General features: G+C 47.7%; 4 protein-coding genes across 4 annotated transcripts; 2 read left to right on the plus strand and 2 right to left on the minus strand.

Annotated features, from left to right (window-relative positions):
• Positions 1–191: 191 nt before the first annotated feature.
• N7473_011538 (uncharacterized protein) lies at positions 192–1,550 on the plus strand. The gene is made up of 2 exons (XM_057157477.1): positions 192–704; positions 775–1,550. Exons 1-2 carry the CDS (start codon positions 349–351, stop codon positions 1,400–1,402), a joined length of 984 nt encoding a protein of 327 aa, XP_057003327.1. The 5' UTR covers positions 192–348; the 3' UTR covers positions 1,403–1,550.
• A 737-nt stretch (positions 1,551–2,287) lies between these two features.
• Positions 2,288–4,395, plus strand: N7473_011539 (glycoside hydrolase family 47 protein; the record flags this gene model as incomplete). Its single annotated transcript, XM_057157478.1, has 4 exons — positions 2,288–2,674; positions 2,801–3,421; positions 3,475–4,166; positions 4,246–4,395. The coding sequence occupies exons 1-4, from the start codon at positions 2,308–2,310 to the stop codon at positions 4,393–4,395; spliced, it is 1,830 nt and encodes a 609-aa protein (XP_057003328.1). The 5' UTR covers positions 2,288–2,307.
• Positions 4,396–4,876: 481 nt separating this feature from the next.
• N7473_011540 (uncharacterized protein) lies at positions 4,877–7,472 on the minus strand (the record flags this gene model as incomplete). Its single annotated transcript, XM_057157479.1, has 4 exons — positions 4,877–4,969; positions 5,022–5,126; positions 5,184–6,803; positions 6,864–7,472. The coding sequence occupies 4 exons, from the start codon at positions 7,470–7,472 to the stop codon at positions 4,877–4,879; spliced, it is 2,427 nt and encodes an 808-aa protein (XP_057003329.1).
• Positions 7,473–8,587: 1,115 nt separating this feature from the next.
• Positions 8,588–10,857, minus strand: N7473_011541 (alpha-L-arabinofuranosidase A; the record flags this gene model as incomplete). Its single annotated transcript, XM_057157480.1, has 6 exons — positions 8,588–8,935; positions 9,002–9,070; positions 9,138–9,581; positions 9,656–9,883; positions 9,932–10,061; positions 10,121–10,857. The coding sequence occupies 6 exons, from the start codon at positions 10,855–10,857 to the stop codon at positions 8,588–8,590; spliced, it is 1,956 nt and encodes a 651-aa protein (XP_057003330.1).
• Between the last annotated feature and the right edge of the window lie 5,098 nt (positions 10,858–15,955).

A 15,955-nucleotide genomic window follows, 5' to 3' on the forward strand; every position in this document is an offset into this window, starting at 1 on the left:
TAGTGTTCACTCGTTGGGGCTATGCGTGTTCCTCCTGCGATCAGCGCGCTAGTTGCCGCTGGGGTGTGCGGCACCTGCATTAGCTCGAGTTAGTCGGTGAACTGGCGTAAATTGCCGTGGCGCCTCAAGGGTTGGGTTGACCGACCGTACTAAATATGGGTCTCTAACATAAGTATTCCTTACCTTTCCTCGTGGTTCTTTGACCGTTGTGGTTCTCTGACTCTCAATATTTACAGTATATTCTGCTCGGATTTCACTCGAATTTATATACAGAGACAAACCGGACAGGTTCTTTGCATCAACAGCGGGATTCGACGAGGATCCCCATTCCTCAGTCACTCTCTTTCTATGTCGACCTCCGCAATAATCTACCCAGCGGATACGCACATTGGCACTGTCACATCTTTTATCCCGCTAACAACAACATGGACGGCGCCATCAGGATGCTATACCAAATACCGTTTGGATGGGCCGAGCTTAATGGCGTTTGATCCCGCGTACGGGCTCGACGTGGAAACTGGCCTAGTTTGTGCACCACCGGCCATGACAACATGGTGGGAACAAGGGCTTCTAGGTGGTGGAGGTGGTGGTGACTCGTACAGGACACGGATTAGCATCGGACCTATATCATGCCCCAAAGATTGGCCCCTGCTTGCCTCTTCTACAAAGGATTCGTCCAGTGTTTTAAGTCTGTGCTGTCCATCGTAAGTCGACTTTGGTTTTGTTTTTGACCTCGCAATCTTGAGCAGAAGCTCTGACTAAAATCAACTGTAGGGGATTCTACCTTGCAGATGCTGTACCCGGTTCTGTTGGCGGAAACTGCCTGTCAGATGTTTCCTCAGGCATGGTTCTAACTTACGGATCCACTGCATCTGGTGACTCGACCTCGTGGGCCATGGCTACAACAACCCTGACCGCTAGCTCAACTGTCGGTGCGATTGGCATTCAGGGTTGGAACATTAAATACCAAACAACTGCTACCTCTACTTCTACGACTTCGACAACCACACAATCTTCGTCAACAACCCCAACCACGTCAACAACAGCATCGGCGGCTTCCCAAAATCTTCCTACCTCCAGCTCAAGCTCTGGCAGTGGCCTCACTATCGGAGCAAAAACGGGAATTGGTGTCGGAGTCGGCGTGGGTGCGATAGGTGTAATCGCACTGCTTGCTGCCTTTTACCTCTTCCGCAAGCGGAATCAGGGAACAGAACCGGAGCTTGCGCAGAGTTTGTATCCTCACTACTCGCAGCCACCGTCTATGTCCGTACCCCCGGCAGAGTACTACCAGCCACAATATCCTGCTGAGTTGAATGCGATTAAGCTACGTCCGGGCGAAGGCGGCAATCCACCGGCCGAGCTGCCATCAAGGAATTGGGCTTCAAGAAGTGGTGTGTCATGAAAGTGATAAATTAATGTCTACGAACCTACAATAAGCGAGTACTAATTCGATTGTTAATCTTGGGGAGGATCCCTCGTTGTCCTAATTAACCTGTACGCAATAATGAAGGGGTTAACTTTGCTAATGCCCCTCTATCCTAATTCTAACGAAGCCTTTACGTGAGTGAACATAAATAATGATGAGTAAAGAATATCTTGTATAGTTACCTACTCTCACCAAGGTGGAGGGAGGATCTTTGGCGCTTGCGAGCCGCCCGGCCCGGCCCGGGGCAAAGACATTTTTGTCCATGGAGCCAAGTTTTAACAGCCAGCTCGAAGGACTGGGTCCCCAATCCATTCCTAAAGTCAATTCTACAGCCTCTTATAAATTCTTTAGGGTTTGCTTCCTCCAGTGCGGATTTACTATCCCAAGCGACTGCAAGATTTGCGAATTCAGCTAGAGTGACGGGGTTGTTCAGGATTTCAAGCGCAGGAATCGACAGGGGCTGTTGGGTACTTGGTCACAACAGCGATTCTATGACGCGATGAAGTGGACTAGCCTGTTTTAGTTTGGTGAGGAGGGGAGCGGTCAACAAGGGTGATAGCAGATTCTGGTGTTGCCTCCATATGTAGGCGTACATGCTCACTGGAGGGTGAGCTACTTTGTTTCCGAACACACTCGCACCATAGAAAGAAGACATACGCGCATTCTATATATTTCTGGGGCTCGAGAATCGCATACAGCGTGCTTCATCAGACTCGAGGCCTCCGGCGCTATGGATTAGTTTCACTTAGCGCTTTTTCGTTCCTTTAGCGCTGCATCAGGTTGGGGGCCGAGGGAGCGCAGGGTAAACTAGTCAAATCTACTCCACCCCTCCCCTTCCCTCCCCTGTCTCTCCCCCAATCCCTCCAAGCCTCGTCCCCCATATGAAAGGCTATGGTCCAAATGGTGTCTTTTTCTGTAGGGACGCTCTGAGCATCCACTGCGACCATCAGTTCATGATGCTATCTGCACAGCAATTCAAGCAATCCAAGCAATTCAAGCGTCCGCCCAATTCGACGTCCTCTAAGGTTGCCCGATGGCGACCGCTGTTTAGTCGAAACAGAATTATCCAAGCACTCTTTGGTGGCGCCTTAGCATTCTTGGCGGGGAATTTCGCGGTTCATTCGAATGTTGAGACTGCTCTGGACTTCCTCAGTCCCGTTTACAAAGACAGCTATTGGGATGGCCACCGAGAGGAGGTCAAAGACGCGTTCGTGACCAGTTGGGATGCATACGCCAAATATGCTTGGGGTAAGTCGATAGAATCGCTTGTGTTCACATCTCTATTTCCCATCGGCCCGTATAACGATCCGTCTCGATTATTGAACGCCTCACTTCTATATCAATGTTGCTGAAATAGCACGAAATTATTTTCAGGAAAGGATGTTTTCCACCCTGTCTCCAAGACTGCCTACCAAATGAGCCCCAGTGGTCTCGGGTGGATCATCGTCGACAGCCTGGATACATTGATGATCATGAATCTTACGACACAGCTCTCTGATGCTCGAAAATGGCTGAATCGGGGCTTGACGTACGACCAAGACCAAGACGTCAACACGTTCGAGACGACCATTCGCATGCTAGGCGGACTTTTATCTGCCCATTACCTTTCTACTCAGCTTCCAGACGTATCCTCTCGTCGGGACTATATTTACCTAACTAAAGCAGTTGATCTGGCCGACCGTCTTCTCAGTGCCTATGAGTCCCGCTCTGGGATACCATATGCGAGTGTCAACCTTCACAAACGCCAGGGAATTCCGTCTCATGCAGACGGCGGCGCTTCATCCACCGCGGAAGCCACCACCCTTCAACTAGAGATGAAATACCTGGCCCACCTGACGGGTAAAGAGATATACTGGCGCAAGGCTGAGAATGTCATGAAGGTGATCGATGATCATCGCATGCAGAACGGTCTGTTGCCAATTTATGTACACCCGCAATCTGGGAGATTCCCGTATCGGGAGATTCGTCTTGGAAGCCGTGGTGATTCCTATTATGGTAAGCATACTAGTACTCTTATGTTTGTGTAGTCTGAGTCTGATTAATTACAGAATATCTAATTAAACAATTCCTGCAAAGCTCCGGTCAGGAGCCTATCTACAGTGAGATGTGGGAAGAGGCTCTGGCAGGTATCCAAAAACACCTCGTTACCACTACCAAGCACTCTAATCTCCGTTTCATCGCCGAATTACCCCAAGGAATTGGTGGGAAGTTGTCCCCAAAAATGGACCATCTCGTTTGTTTCTTACCAGGCTCAATTGCAATCGGTGCGACTGAAGGGCGAACAGAAGCCGAGGCACGCAAGCTGCCTAGCTGGGATGCTCAAAAGGAAGAGCAGATGGAGCTAGCAAGGGAACTCATGAAAACCTGCTGGGCTATGTATGCAGTGACTGAGTCAGGTCTCTCGCCCGAAATTGCTTGGTTTGAAACAGAGTCTGGTGACCTCGAGCCAAATCCTGGATTGCGGCCTCGGTCTCGTAGTAGCAATGATCCAAAGTCCTGGAAAAAAGACTTCATCATCAAGCCTCCTGATGCACACAATTTGCAGCGTCCGGAAACCGTGGAGAGTCTTTTCTTGATGTTTCGTGTTACTAACGACCCTCTCTATCGGAAGTGGGGATGGGAGATGTTTAAGGCATTCCAGAAACACACGATCGTTGCTGACGGGGAGGGATACACGTCTTTGAATGATGTGACCAAAGTTCCGCCCCCGCAGCGTGATAACATGGAGAGCTTTTGGCTGGTGAGAACCTAACCTTCCATTTCTTTTCATTCTCTTTGCACTTGGTTGTACCTGACTAATATTCATTCTTATTTCGAAGGCCGAAACCTTGAAGTACTTTTACCTGCTATTCTCCCCGTCCGTGTACATTCCACTCACAGAGGTTGTTTTCAACACCGAGGCCCATGTGCTGCCTCGTTTTAAAACAACCAAATTCGTGACAGGATGGACGCGTAAAGAACGAGCATGACGTTTGGTTAGATTGCGCTGATATTTCATTGTTAACATGGGTTATCCCAAGTGGCTTTAACTTGGATATTCTGAGAGCATTGATACCTGCTCCCTCCCCACCTGAATTCCAGGTATCTATTTATCAAAGGTTCGTGGGTGAGGGGATGTGAAGCGGGAGCCTCGCTGGCCAAGAAACCTAGGCTTATGAGGCAGATTTGATGCCTCTCGATCTACTATATGGAGTACGTCGGTAGACACGCTGCTCGCGCATCGAATTCGCAGTTGACGAAGAACGGGAAGAGGACCATAGTCACAAATGAGCATGTTGATGCATGGAGGACCGGTGGTTCTCTTAGTTCAATATAGAGATACGGGTCAGTGGCCACGTCGCATACCCAAAATAGAAAGATCATTTTTGGGAAAGTGGAGATTATATATGTACAAAGATTATTTCTTCCACCAAGGCAAGCCATTCCTGAATAACCAAGGACATTTCTTCATCAGATTTGCGGCAGATCTGTAAAAAGGTTGTTGTCCCAGAGCTCAGCTCCTCCGGTATCCAGACCGTCGAACCAACCACCCAAATCAAGAGGCTGCATCGGTTAGCGTTAATACCCCCAATCAAAATCAGAATGTAGAACTTACAGCAAAATCACCAAAGTCCGCGGACAGTAAAGAAGGAAAATCAAAATCAATGGAAGACACAGAGAGAGGAGTGGTCTCCATGGGACCATCCAGAGGAATGGCAGGCTGATAATTCCACATAAGTAAAGATTCTTCATAAGAAGAAGAGAATGGGAATCTCACCTGTGGAGGCGGTCGGTCCGCACTCGCCAACGCCTCGTTAAACGGTAGGCCGCCCACAATACCCCGGCCAACCCGAACAGCTCGTTTGGATGCTGCGGCGATCATACAAAGGGGATCCTCTCCCTTGATGCGAGACTTGACAGAGGCCAGGATTAGGCTCAAGAAGAAGTATGGCTTGGAACCTTTTCCGGTCCCGGACCCGACTCTTCGTCCAAAGTCATCTAGGCTGCGTTCGACTGCTTGTAGCATCACGTTTTGCTGTGATTGTACCATGCTGAGGAGCACGCTCGTGTTCATTCCTTCCATCGCTGGGCCAGATGCTTGACTCATTTCTTGGGCTTGTAGAGATAACTCTACACAAACCGTTATAGCCGCATGGAAGGTTTCGTCGCAGAACATACCACTTCCGAGCTGTGTTATATGGGGGTAGAGTATCGGGTCGGTAGGGTTAGGAAGCTCCATCTGAGATAGAATCTCCAATGACTTTTCCAGGCAGACCTTTCGCGAGTAAGAGCATTTCGGTAGTCGTACAACGCTCAGACAGAAAGGGCGGTGGAGGGCAAGTAAAAACTTGCGCATTATGAACAAATGTAGAGATTGGGCAAATCGGTTTCGAGCCGCGTCGGAAGGATTCATTCCAGATGCATTGTCCTCGAATAAATCAGAAGCGGATTTCATAGATCGGCACAGGTCTTCACTCATTCGCAGCGTCTCGTCGTATGTTAAGTCGAACCGTAAGGTATTAATCTTCTTTACGATGCGGTATCGGAGCTCCAGTGTCTTTGAAAGCAAACATTGGTAGAAATTTCGCGTGCATCTTGCGGTGCTCAAGGGAGCTGGATTATTCTCCATTTTCTCGTATAATTCGGAGTCATCCCAGTTGGATGGGGCATCGCAATCACACTCGTCCAAGTCCACTGATGGAGGAACGCCGCGATCAAGAGACATCTTCAGATCAATCTCCACAATCGTTGTCCAGAGCCGACGTCGAAGCTCTGACCAAAATGGCGTGGTGGCTTTACGAAAGCAGGAAGGGTTACGGTGCAGTCCCATCGTCATCGCAGATCGAATGAGGGAGCCCGAAGAAGCCCAAGCAACGTCGCCATCGCTAGCAACAGCAAGTCGAGCAACGAGGAGAAGGGTCTGCGTCTGGATCACCTTGAAGTTAATATCAGGGCTTACAAAAGTGCAAGAAATGTAGGACTGGACTGCCATGATCCACTTCATTGCAGGCTTTTGATAAGTGTCCCGTTCGTCGCGCTCTGGAGAGTTCGAATAGAATCGGCTACCTGCTGCCATGACTGCCAATAGCTGCGCAACAAATGCCATGTCTGGTGACTGGGGATCAGACCAGTAGTCGGCATATTGTTTCAGGAAACTCGGAACATGCAGAATTCGATAAGTGGTCTCGAAGGTGTCCAGATACAGCTGGAGAAGTCGGTCGGCAACAGTTCGTGATGGCACCATCTTGTCGAGTTCGAAAGCTTGCTCTCGAAAAGCTCTCTGGTGCTCCTGACTTTCACGCGACCAAATCTCACACTTGAACTTTTTCATGTCGCTATACTCTTTGTCCTTGACGTCCTTGCGGCTTCGCCGCATAAATGTGCCAATATCTTGGAACTAAAGATTTTGTTAGTAATTTTTCAAATAAATCAATGTGTTTCGAGGGGGTAAACCAACAAATGATACTGTTGTGCTGTAGTGGCTGCGACCGAAATACCTAGTCTTGCCTTTCTTGCCTCGAAAATTGCATTCAGGCAGGAACCGTACCCTATCATCGACACCGGCGCCTTCGACGCTATTTTGAGAAGTGGTCACCTCCGAGAAGGCATCGTAAATAGAAGTCTCCGGGGTTTGCAGGGTAGCACCAGGCTTTGCCAATGCACGCTCTAACGTACGTAGTCGCTGACGGAGCTCATAGATCTCATCCGGATGGCTCCGCTTAGACACACGATTTGAAGTAGTCTTGGGGCCCATTCTGGAGTCGAATACAAACATGCCACCTGTGGTTCCTGATTGCTCGTCTTGACCGCTAGGTAGTCGCATGCGGGAAATGGGGGGCGACATGCGCTGGGCGGACCCCGATGCCTCTCCTGGCTGTGCGCCAACAAAGACACAGGAGTCCGCCGTCTTTGATCGGACACATTGTCCGCATGGAAGTGAGCGATCGCACTTTAGCTTGCGTCGTCGGCATTCAGTACACGACAGCGGGGGTCGACGCCGCCTCTGAATGACTCTCCCCGAGTCGGTGGCCTCATCTTGAGGCAGGGAATCTTGATAATCGTCCATTGCAGTAGTTTTCGAGTTTCAAAAGGAAATTCGGGTCTCAAGAGAAACGAAATAACATTAATTCGGTGTTAGAGTGCGTAGTTATGCTTTTCCTCGCGTACAGCCTTGCTGACGCAATCTCGCAGTAGAGACCGTTCTAGGTCGACACTGTCACAAATGACACTGTAATGATCCAGTTCCTGCAAGCCGAGATATTTGAGAGAACAGCATTTAGCAGCGGAGATCGTATGAAGATGTGCTGTGCTGTTGAGGGCGAAAGTTCGACTTTCTATGCAACGCGTAATGGAGTTAACACAAGATGAGAAGTTGTCCGGGCTCGGAGTTACTTCTTTAGGCATTAATGCCAAGCCCCGAAGCGGTGGATGCCTGATTGATAAGCCTTTTGACGTCGGATAAAAACAGCCTGAGTCACAACAAAATCTTCGTAAAAGTGGGGTGTTGATGATGGAAGTGGACTGTTCCCCTGCATGTGGGCTTTATCTGATTTCGCCAGCCTGCTTCATTCGCTCGATTGAAGCATGAGCGTGTGGATTAGTAGCAGAGTCCAGCCATCATCTGCCGGGACTCTGGTAAGGGTCGCCTGAACGGGAAGACTAAAGAATAGGCGCTTTAGGGCCGTGGTGACTTCTATCCGGATAACAAACGGGCCTTCCGTAAGGACCGTGATGCTGATTCTCGGGCCTCTGGCGTCATGAATAGGTTCCAAACTAGAATTCTTTCCATCCCAAAATACTCGAATGGCCCAGTGGAGGCCACAGAGCAGTCCTGCGGACCAGAAGATGCTTGCCTGCTCGAGTGGTCTCTCGTGCACGATACCCTACGAAGTTTGTCGTTGATATAATCTACGTGCGTTAGCTCTACTACTTGTAGAAGGGGTTGTGTTGAAGGTGAACTGTGAAGTGCAAAGTATCAAAGGTGGTATCCAAGAAGACACATGAAATTGATCGCAAAGAGCTGAATACATGTGTGTTAAATGAGTGACCTTAATTATCTTGACCAGCCGATTCTGGGTATTCATAGGGTGGCAGAATCAATTCTTGCTGACTGTTCCACGTTCGTTGGTTGTCAGTGCCCCTTTCCTCAAATTAGGGCGTAGTTCCGTAACAAGAAGCTGCTTAGATGGTAGTCAAGACAGCAATGTCATACTCCTTCAGCTCGAATGAGAACACACCACCCTTCTTTGCCGCTAGCTCGGTGACGGTTTCCTTGACTACATTCGGTCCTCCAGCAACATTGTAGGAAAGTCCACTTGGTGCATTCAGGACAGTAAGTTTCGCCTTGGCACCCTGTTTCAGACCCTCAAAATCGATGTTGAATGGCACAGGGACAGTGGTATTGTAAATGGCGGCCTTGAAGGTATATTCAGTCGTCCCGGAGTTGACACCTGCGACATAGAAGGCAGGTCCAAATCCTGAATCAGAAGTCATGGGTGCGGTGTGGGTATAGCGATGGGAAGAGAGCAGCTGCTTGCGTGATTAGTGGTCCATCTGCTATTTGATGTTGATTTGGCTTTTCAAAATTTTACATACTTGGATAGCATGGTAGCTGGTCGAGAAAGCAACATGATCTGGATCTGCATTGAAGGAGACGAGATCAGGCTACAATGCAGGTTAGTGTTACGTGTCGAATCCAGTCAGCGGTAATCGAGATATTCAATAGACTTACACCCCACTGGAAGTTATTCAAATTCTGGAAGCCTGGCGCATAACTTGCACCGATGACGATATCACCGTTCCTCTCGGCACCCAGGGTATAAATTGCTTCACCCACGGCGCCAATCCAGATTGGATATTGCAATCTTGGCTCGGCACCACTCCAGTCAACTGGTGTTGATGGGTCAGCCTTGTTAGCCTGTATAGTTGCATATTCACCCAGTAAGATGGGATGCGAACGGTTTGCGTTATCGAAGAGACCGAACTGGGCGGCATAAATGTTGGGTCTGGCGTACTCATGGTAATCGGTTCCGCTGTGGCCAGAAATAGCGGTAAGGTCACCGGTGGATGAGATGAGTTTGATATCTGGGTAAGCAGCATGAATTGCGTCGTAGAAAGCCCTAAAGCGGTAGCTTGTATAAGAGGTGGGATCAGAAAGATTATCCTCGTTGCCAATCTATGCCGTGATATATCAGTTTATCTGCCCCCTTGCGTTTCTTGAAGCTAGCAATGGAACCAGAAGGAACCTACTTCGACGTAATTGATCTTCCATGGCTTTGGATACCCAAGAGATGCTCTCAAGGCTCCATACTCTGTTGATACGTCACCCATGATGAACTCCAATTCGTTCAATGCATCTTGAACATAGATTCCAATATCTGCCTCGGGAATCACATCAGGATTGGCGTTGTTATACCCGTTCAAGTACACTCCTGACCAGACAGCAAGAACTGGCTCGACTTCAAGGTCTTCGCACCACTATCAACTTGTAAGCTAGTTTCAACGCTGGTCAAGGGAAGCGCGTACTTGGAGATATTCAATAAGACCAAGTCCATCGGTATTCTCATAGCCCCATGTTCCTGGGCGTCCAGGTCGTTGGGTCAAGGGACCAATGGTCTCATTCCATTTCCAACGATAGTTAAAGGTATCTCCTTCTCTAATGAATGATTAGCCAAACAACAGACCTTCCAGAACGTCCAAAGGATGTTAACTCACATGTTGTTTCCACCTGGGATTCTAAAATAGCTTGGCTTAAGTCCCTTCAGGCCGTTCATCAGATCGGGGCGGTTTCCGTTTGGTCTGTCCCTATACGTTGGGGGGAACAGACTAATCAAATTAAAATTGACTGAGCCTTGTCCTGTGTGGAACTCAAGAACAAAGGTGTTATTCGTATCAGGAGCAGCGACCTGGGCATTGAGTTGAAACTTGTGCTCCACCCATTTGCCTTGGTGGCATTCTGACTTGATGTCCACGCTTGCCCAGACATGGGATGTGGTAGCTGACTGCAGCTTCGCAGTGAATTGCCCCTTATATGAGCCCAGGGCCCAGAAGCTACCCTTGTAAGTCTGTGGCTTCACACTGATTCCCCACCAGCCGGGATTTTGCAGACCAATTACTCCTCCCGCTTTTGAGCCAGCTCCTTGGGCCACGTTCACAGATGTTGGAAGAGCTGAGGAGAGTGGCACAGTATTATTTTGGAGGGACAATTTGGCATTTCCAACTGCTTCCCATGGTGCAAGAGTGGATGGAAATTCAGTACTACCTTGGAATGCGCGATTTTGGATCAGCTCTGCGTAGATACCACCGTCGCCTGAGTGATTGATGTCCTCGAACATAATTCCGTACATGAGCGGAGACGAAGCATTTCCTCCATGTTTGGCAACCGAGAGATTCACAGCGTGGCCAACTCCGGCAAGGAGAGGAAATATCTTGAGGAGACTGCTGCCCAACATGCTGATGGCTCTTCAGAGGTAATTCAACCACTGTAAGCTGCTTACTGGAAGCTTGCTTACCATGTGTACCAACCTTACATTTATAGCTTTTTTCAAAACTTTGGGGCTTTCGACGAACGTTTACCCTTGACCCAAGTCGTAGAGGACAGGCATGTCATTTATCCGACATTTAATTTCTCACCTTAAATGAGCAATCTAATGGTGCCAGCGGTTAAATACATAGATAGATTCGTTAAGGCTAAATCGTAGTCCAAGGACTAGCGGTAATCCGTGCCCTTTGGCTTACCCACCACTTGCGCTTGTGGGCACCCCACAATTCCCCGTCTCTTCTTGAACATTAGGCTACAACTAGCTATTTTAACCATCAACATACTTGAATATACCAGTTTTGAAGAATCTCGCTTGGGAGAGGTCTGTAAAGTAACTATGGCCCAAAGAAGCAAAATACCGAGAAGATTGCACGTGAATTCGGCGTGTCTCCCACTCCCGAAAGATCGTGACAAGAAGACTAAATCGCCTACTACACCACCGAAGCCGCTGCGGAAGGCCCTTCTGCCGTAGTATGAGAAAACCTTGACTGATTGAATACTTTAAAGGCACAGCTGGAGTCTGATACCTATTGCAGGGGTGACACAGGCCGCAAGATGTGGGTGTCCACCCAGAGCATCTAAATCTAGCCCCAGCCAAGCAGAAGACTAACGAACTCAAGCAAATCCAAGCGGAACGTGTGGGGTTTCTTCGGCATTAGTACAACCGACTTAGAATTTCTTCATCATATCCCTGCAGGTCTACCATATATGCCCAATGAATGTGGCTTCCAACCTAGTCAAGGGTGATCAAGAAGGGTGCGTTATTAGGACCAGCTTACTGACAGGAGGAGAAAATAGAGTGGTGGAATCCTAAAGAGGTACCTACATATTCAGACTAATCGCCAAGGAGCCCAAGTCCTACGAGCAGTTCTATGGGGTATCCAGAGTCCTGACGAAGTCAGGGGACTCGGCCGCCAGCTTGGCAGTCATCACGTGACCTGGTTGAGCTGGCAGCTCCTACATCCGCATAAGAGCCTCAACGTCGCTAATACACAAAGTGGGAGGTAAAACGCTTGGTCAAGATGGTATACTGAAGACTCGCGATAAAAATCGGATAAGTTGCACCAGGAAGGTGAAAGGGACATCCGCAGAGGTAAGGAAGCTAGCAAAGCTTGAAAAGGTGCATGGCAACAAACCCATACGAAGATCCGAAGAGGATATACCTAGGAAGATTGATAGCAAGATAGAAATCAGAGGGAAGTGAGAGTCTTTTTTACGATAATCATTTAGCTAGTTTCGGAGATTTGTGATAGATGGGAAGTTGTCGCGTACTCACAAGCGGAAGCGGCCAGTAGGCCACCAAATGGTACGGATAGGTGGTCTGTCTTGGGAATCGGTTGTTTATACAGCCATGTGATAGGAAGGGTTCCCGCGCAGTCCTTCAGTATTCAGAATTCTTGACTTGAATCAGTGTGGCGGTTAAATGCATAAGAAAATTTGGCCACGGCTAAATAGAGACACAGGAAGTGCGGAGTACGCTCAAAGCTTAAAGAAATTGGAAGCTGGGGAAATCCCGTACCCCTTGTCCCCAGATAATTTAACTCAGAACGTAAAGCTTAGCGTACTCCGTACTCCGTACAGGTACAGGGGGCCTTCATGGGCCGTATAAAAACTGAACAGCTAAATCACGGAGAATGTATTCAATTACAGGTTTATGACAGATTTACAATACGTCATTTGATGAGGCACAATCATTACAAATTTACCACCAAAGTCTTGCACAACCAATGCAGCGGTGATTCTAAACAGGATCAATGTATTTTGGGTTTCCGTTCTATGAATCAGGTTGAAGAATGAGAGGTCAAGGTGATTTCAAAGACTACGACTGTAATTACCTTCAGATCAATTATCCATTAATGAAGTACCTGACGTAGTTCCTAGTCGACCCGATCACCCGGCCGCCCTGATCTCCCCAAAACACCATACTACTAAATGCAATATTTCACAACTTCATAGATCAACGCTTAAAGCTAATTGCATGATTTTGCGGGGTGTACATGTCAGATATATCAGACTAGGTGGATCTATGAGCTCAAGAAACATTTTCGAACATGTCTTTGTAGACATTTATATTTTCATTGCTCGATCGGATCGTATTTCTGGTATCGCAGGTAAGTAGCCGCTTTCTGAATATGCCAGTGATGCTAAAGTATTTTTGATGGAAGGGATTCGTCGCGTACTAAAAACCAAGCAAAAATATGTTTTCGTGGACATACTAGCACTTGAAAAGTTGGCATTTAGTATGGTGTTTTGAAGTGATCGGGGCGGCCGATCGGGTCGACTGGGAACTACTACGTTAACTATTCAAGCATACTTCTTCACTACCTCAGCGACCTCAGAATCAGACAATCTCTGAATGCCCAACAGCTCATTATCATTCTTGCTAAAATGCGTGCCGCCATAAATACCCGTCAGGATAAAATTGAACGCAAACTTGTGATCAGAGGCAAGCTCTCCGTCGGTATATCATATCCCTGCTTCTCCAACTCCGCAATCTTGATCTCCTCGCGCTGGACCTTGCCCTTGTTACCGGATACCTTGAGAAGCTGGTTCTGACTGAATGTTGGTGTAGATGACCCAATGCTGCCCTCGTTGTTATTGCTGTTTTTTTGTTTTCTCCTACCTTAAATCATACAATAGGAGACTCGTTCCGCACCACCAACCCCTTAGCACATAATGATTAGATTCAAGCGTATTTTCAACCAGTCCCAACTGTCAAGCATGAAATCTCCGGACGAAGGCAAAGCTTCCCGACCCGCTCCATATTCAGCTTTGAAGCAGCTCAATCTCCTCCATTCTTGATATTGAACAATCGAAAACCCAAACATTATGCCGAACAAGCAAGCGTATTACCAACATATCCAAACTGCCAGAGATGTTCCAGGCGAGTGCCTAAATAGAGAGCCTGGACTGGTCTATAGCTGGTAGGACTGATAAAACTTAGACCACAGGAGTTCACTGTTGTGCATATCGCTTAGAGAGTAGTGAATCAGACAAAATCGATCCTGTCTGAGAGAAAGGCAGCATATCATTCACAGGGGCAGTTACATTCGGCCTTCTTCTGACAGCGATTCTTGCAAACGGATCTACGGATAATCTCATTCCAGACCTTAAGATCCGAGGCGTGCATGCTCTGCGATGAAAAATTCTCTCTCTTTCGAGAAGCAGCTACCACAAAAAGTCAAAAGAGCATTGAACTCTTTCGGAAGTCATCGTGCCGGTGACAGGCCATAGCCCTGTAATAACAATGCCCATAGATCGACAAATAGTATCGAAGTCGAAGAAGCCCATCGCCACTTCATCGTCACTTTTGATACATTAAAGGTACAGAAGACTCCACTACCCGTGTAAAGCGTGCGAACTCCATGTTGTCGGGTTGCGGAAGTGAGCAATTGAAGGGTGGATTGTCTTTCAGCAGCGCCGACTCAGAAAACCTGCTAACGAACTCTGTATACTCTCCGTAGGATACTGTAAAATCATTAGCACGACCAGTCCTATTGAGAGAGTCTATTATGAGTGAAGTCTTCATACATACAGTGACTAGGCTCTTAAGTCCACCGGCAACGTCACCAGCGAGGATATACTGCTATGGTGATACTTATTTCTGAGATGAGATAGTCAACTAGAACGGAGTAGGCGACTTTAAAATTGAAAAGTGTCGCTCCAAATCCTTGCAATCACATTATTCTAGACTTCTAAGAAATGCTCGGCAATTTATTCTAAATCACACATAATTCCTATATGTTACGGGGTCCAGGGGTGCAGACGGGAGTCGGAAGGTCCCGGTATATTCCAGAATGTTAACTTGAATGTACATAATCTCCATTATGCAGTTGAAAATCGGTTGGTCCAGTTTTCTAGGACTCCGCAGGGAGAACTGGTGCCAAGTCGCAAGGAAGCTTGCGCTACTCTGCTGGCAGTTGAAGTCTTGGTCGTGTTATCAATGAACCAGTGGCTTCTCTCACATGTCGGAACGAGTCGGAAAACGACGCCATATAGCAACTCTGTTATACTTCATATGGAGGGGCTTGGCTTCGAACTTACTTTCGCTAGTCCTCATCGGTCAAAACTCAGTTCGTTACGACAACAGGGTATTAGATCCTCGTCTCACAAGACGCGAAACAACAGTGCGTAGTTATCTTTTGACTCGCCTACAGCCATGCTGACGCAATCTCGCAGTAACGTGATTCACAAGCGAGCGGATCACACAAGCGAGCGGATCACCCCACCCAAAATCGCGTCTTCCTACCACCCTACCTAATTCAACCGCCTACTATGCCACCAATTCGAACTGAATCTTCGCAGAAATCGGCCAATCAGGAGGGCAGGATCCTACTAGCCCTTAATGATATTAAAAATAGCCGTGTCAAATCTATTCGTGCAGCAGCGAAGCTATACGATATACCCTACAGCACACTACATACGCGTCTTAATCACCGAGTATCGCGTGATGATACACGCGCAAACTCGTATAAATTAACCGAATTAGAAGAAGATTCGCTTATTCAATGGATTTTCTCAATAGATTCGCGTAGAGCAGCGCCTAGGCGTGCTACTGTACGAGAAATAGCCGATATTCTTCTTGCAGCGCGTGGAATTACCCCTCCGCCGACCGTTAGTATCAATTAGGTATCAAATTTTATTAAACGACGTGATAAGATTCGAACACGCTTCTCTAGGCGATATAACTACTAGCGCGCTCTTAACGAGGATCCAAAGGCTATAAAAGAGTGGTTTTTAACGGTGCAACGCGCGATTAATAAGAACAGTATCCAACCCGAGGATATCTACAACTTTGACGAGACTAGATTCGTAATAGGCCTTATATTATCGCAAACGGTGGTTATACGAGCAGAATACTACGGTCGGCGATTAATCCTCTAGCTAGGTAATCGCGAATAGGTTACTGCGATCGAAACGATATACGCTAACGGCTATTCGCTGCTGCCCTGCATTATATTCAAAGGCTCGGTTTATATCGCTGGTTAGTTTGAAACAAATCTCCCTAG

This window comes from Penicillium subrubescens, assembly GCF_028828155.1.
Source record: "Penicillium subrubescens strain IBT 31985 chromosome Unknown utg000010l_segment0_segment0, whole genome shotgun sequence".
In the NCBI taxonomy this organism is placed as follows: domain Eukaryota; kingdom Fungi; phylum Ascomycota; class Eurotiomycetes; order Eurotiales; family Aspergillaceae; genus Penicillium; species Penicillium subrubescens.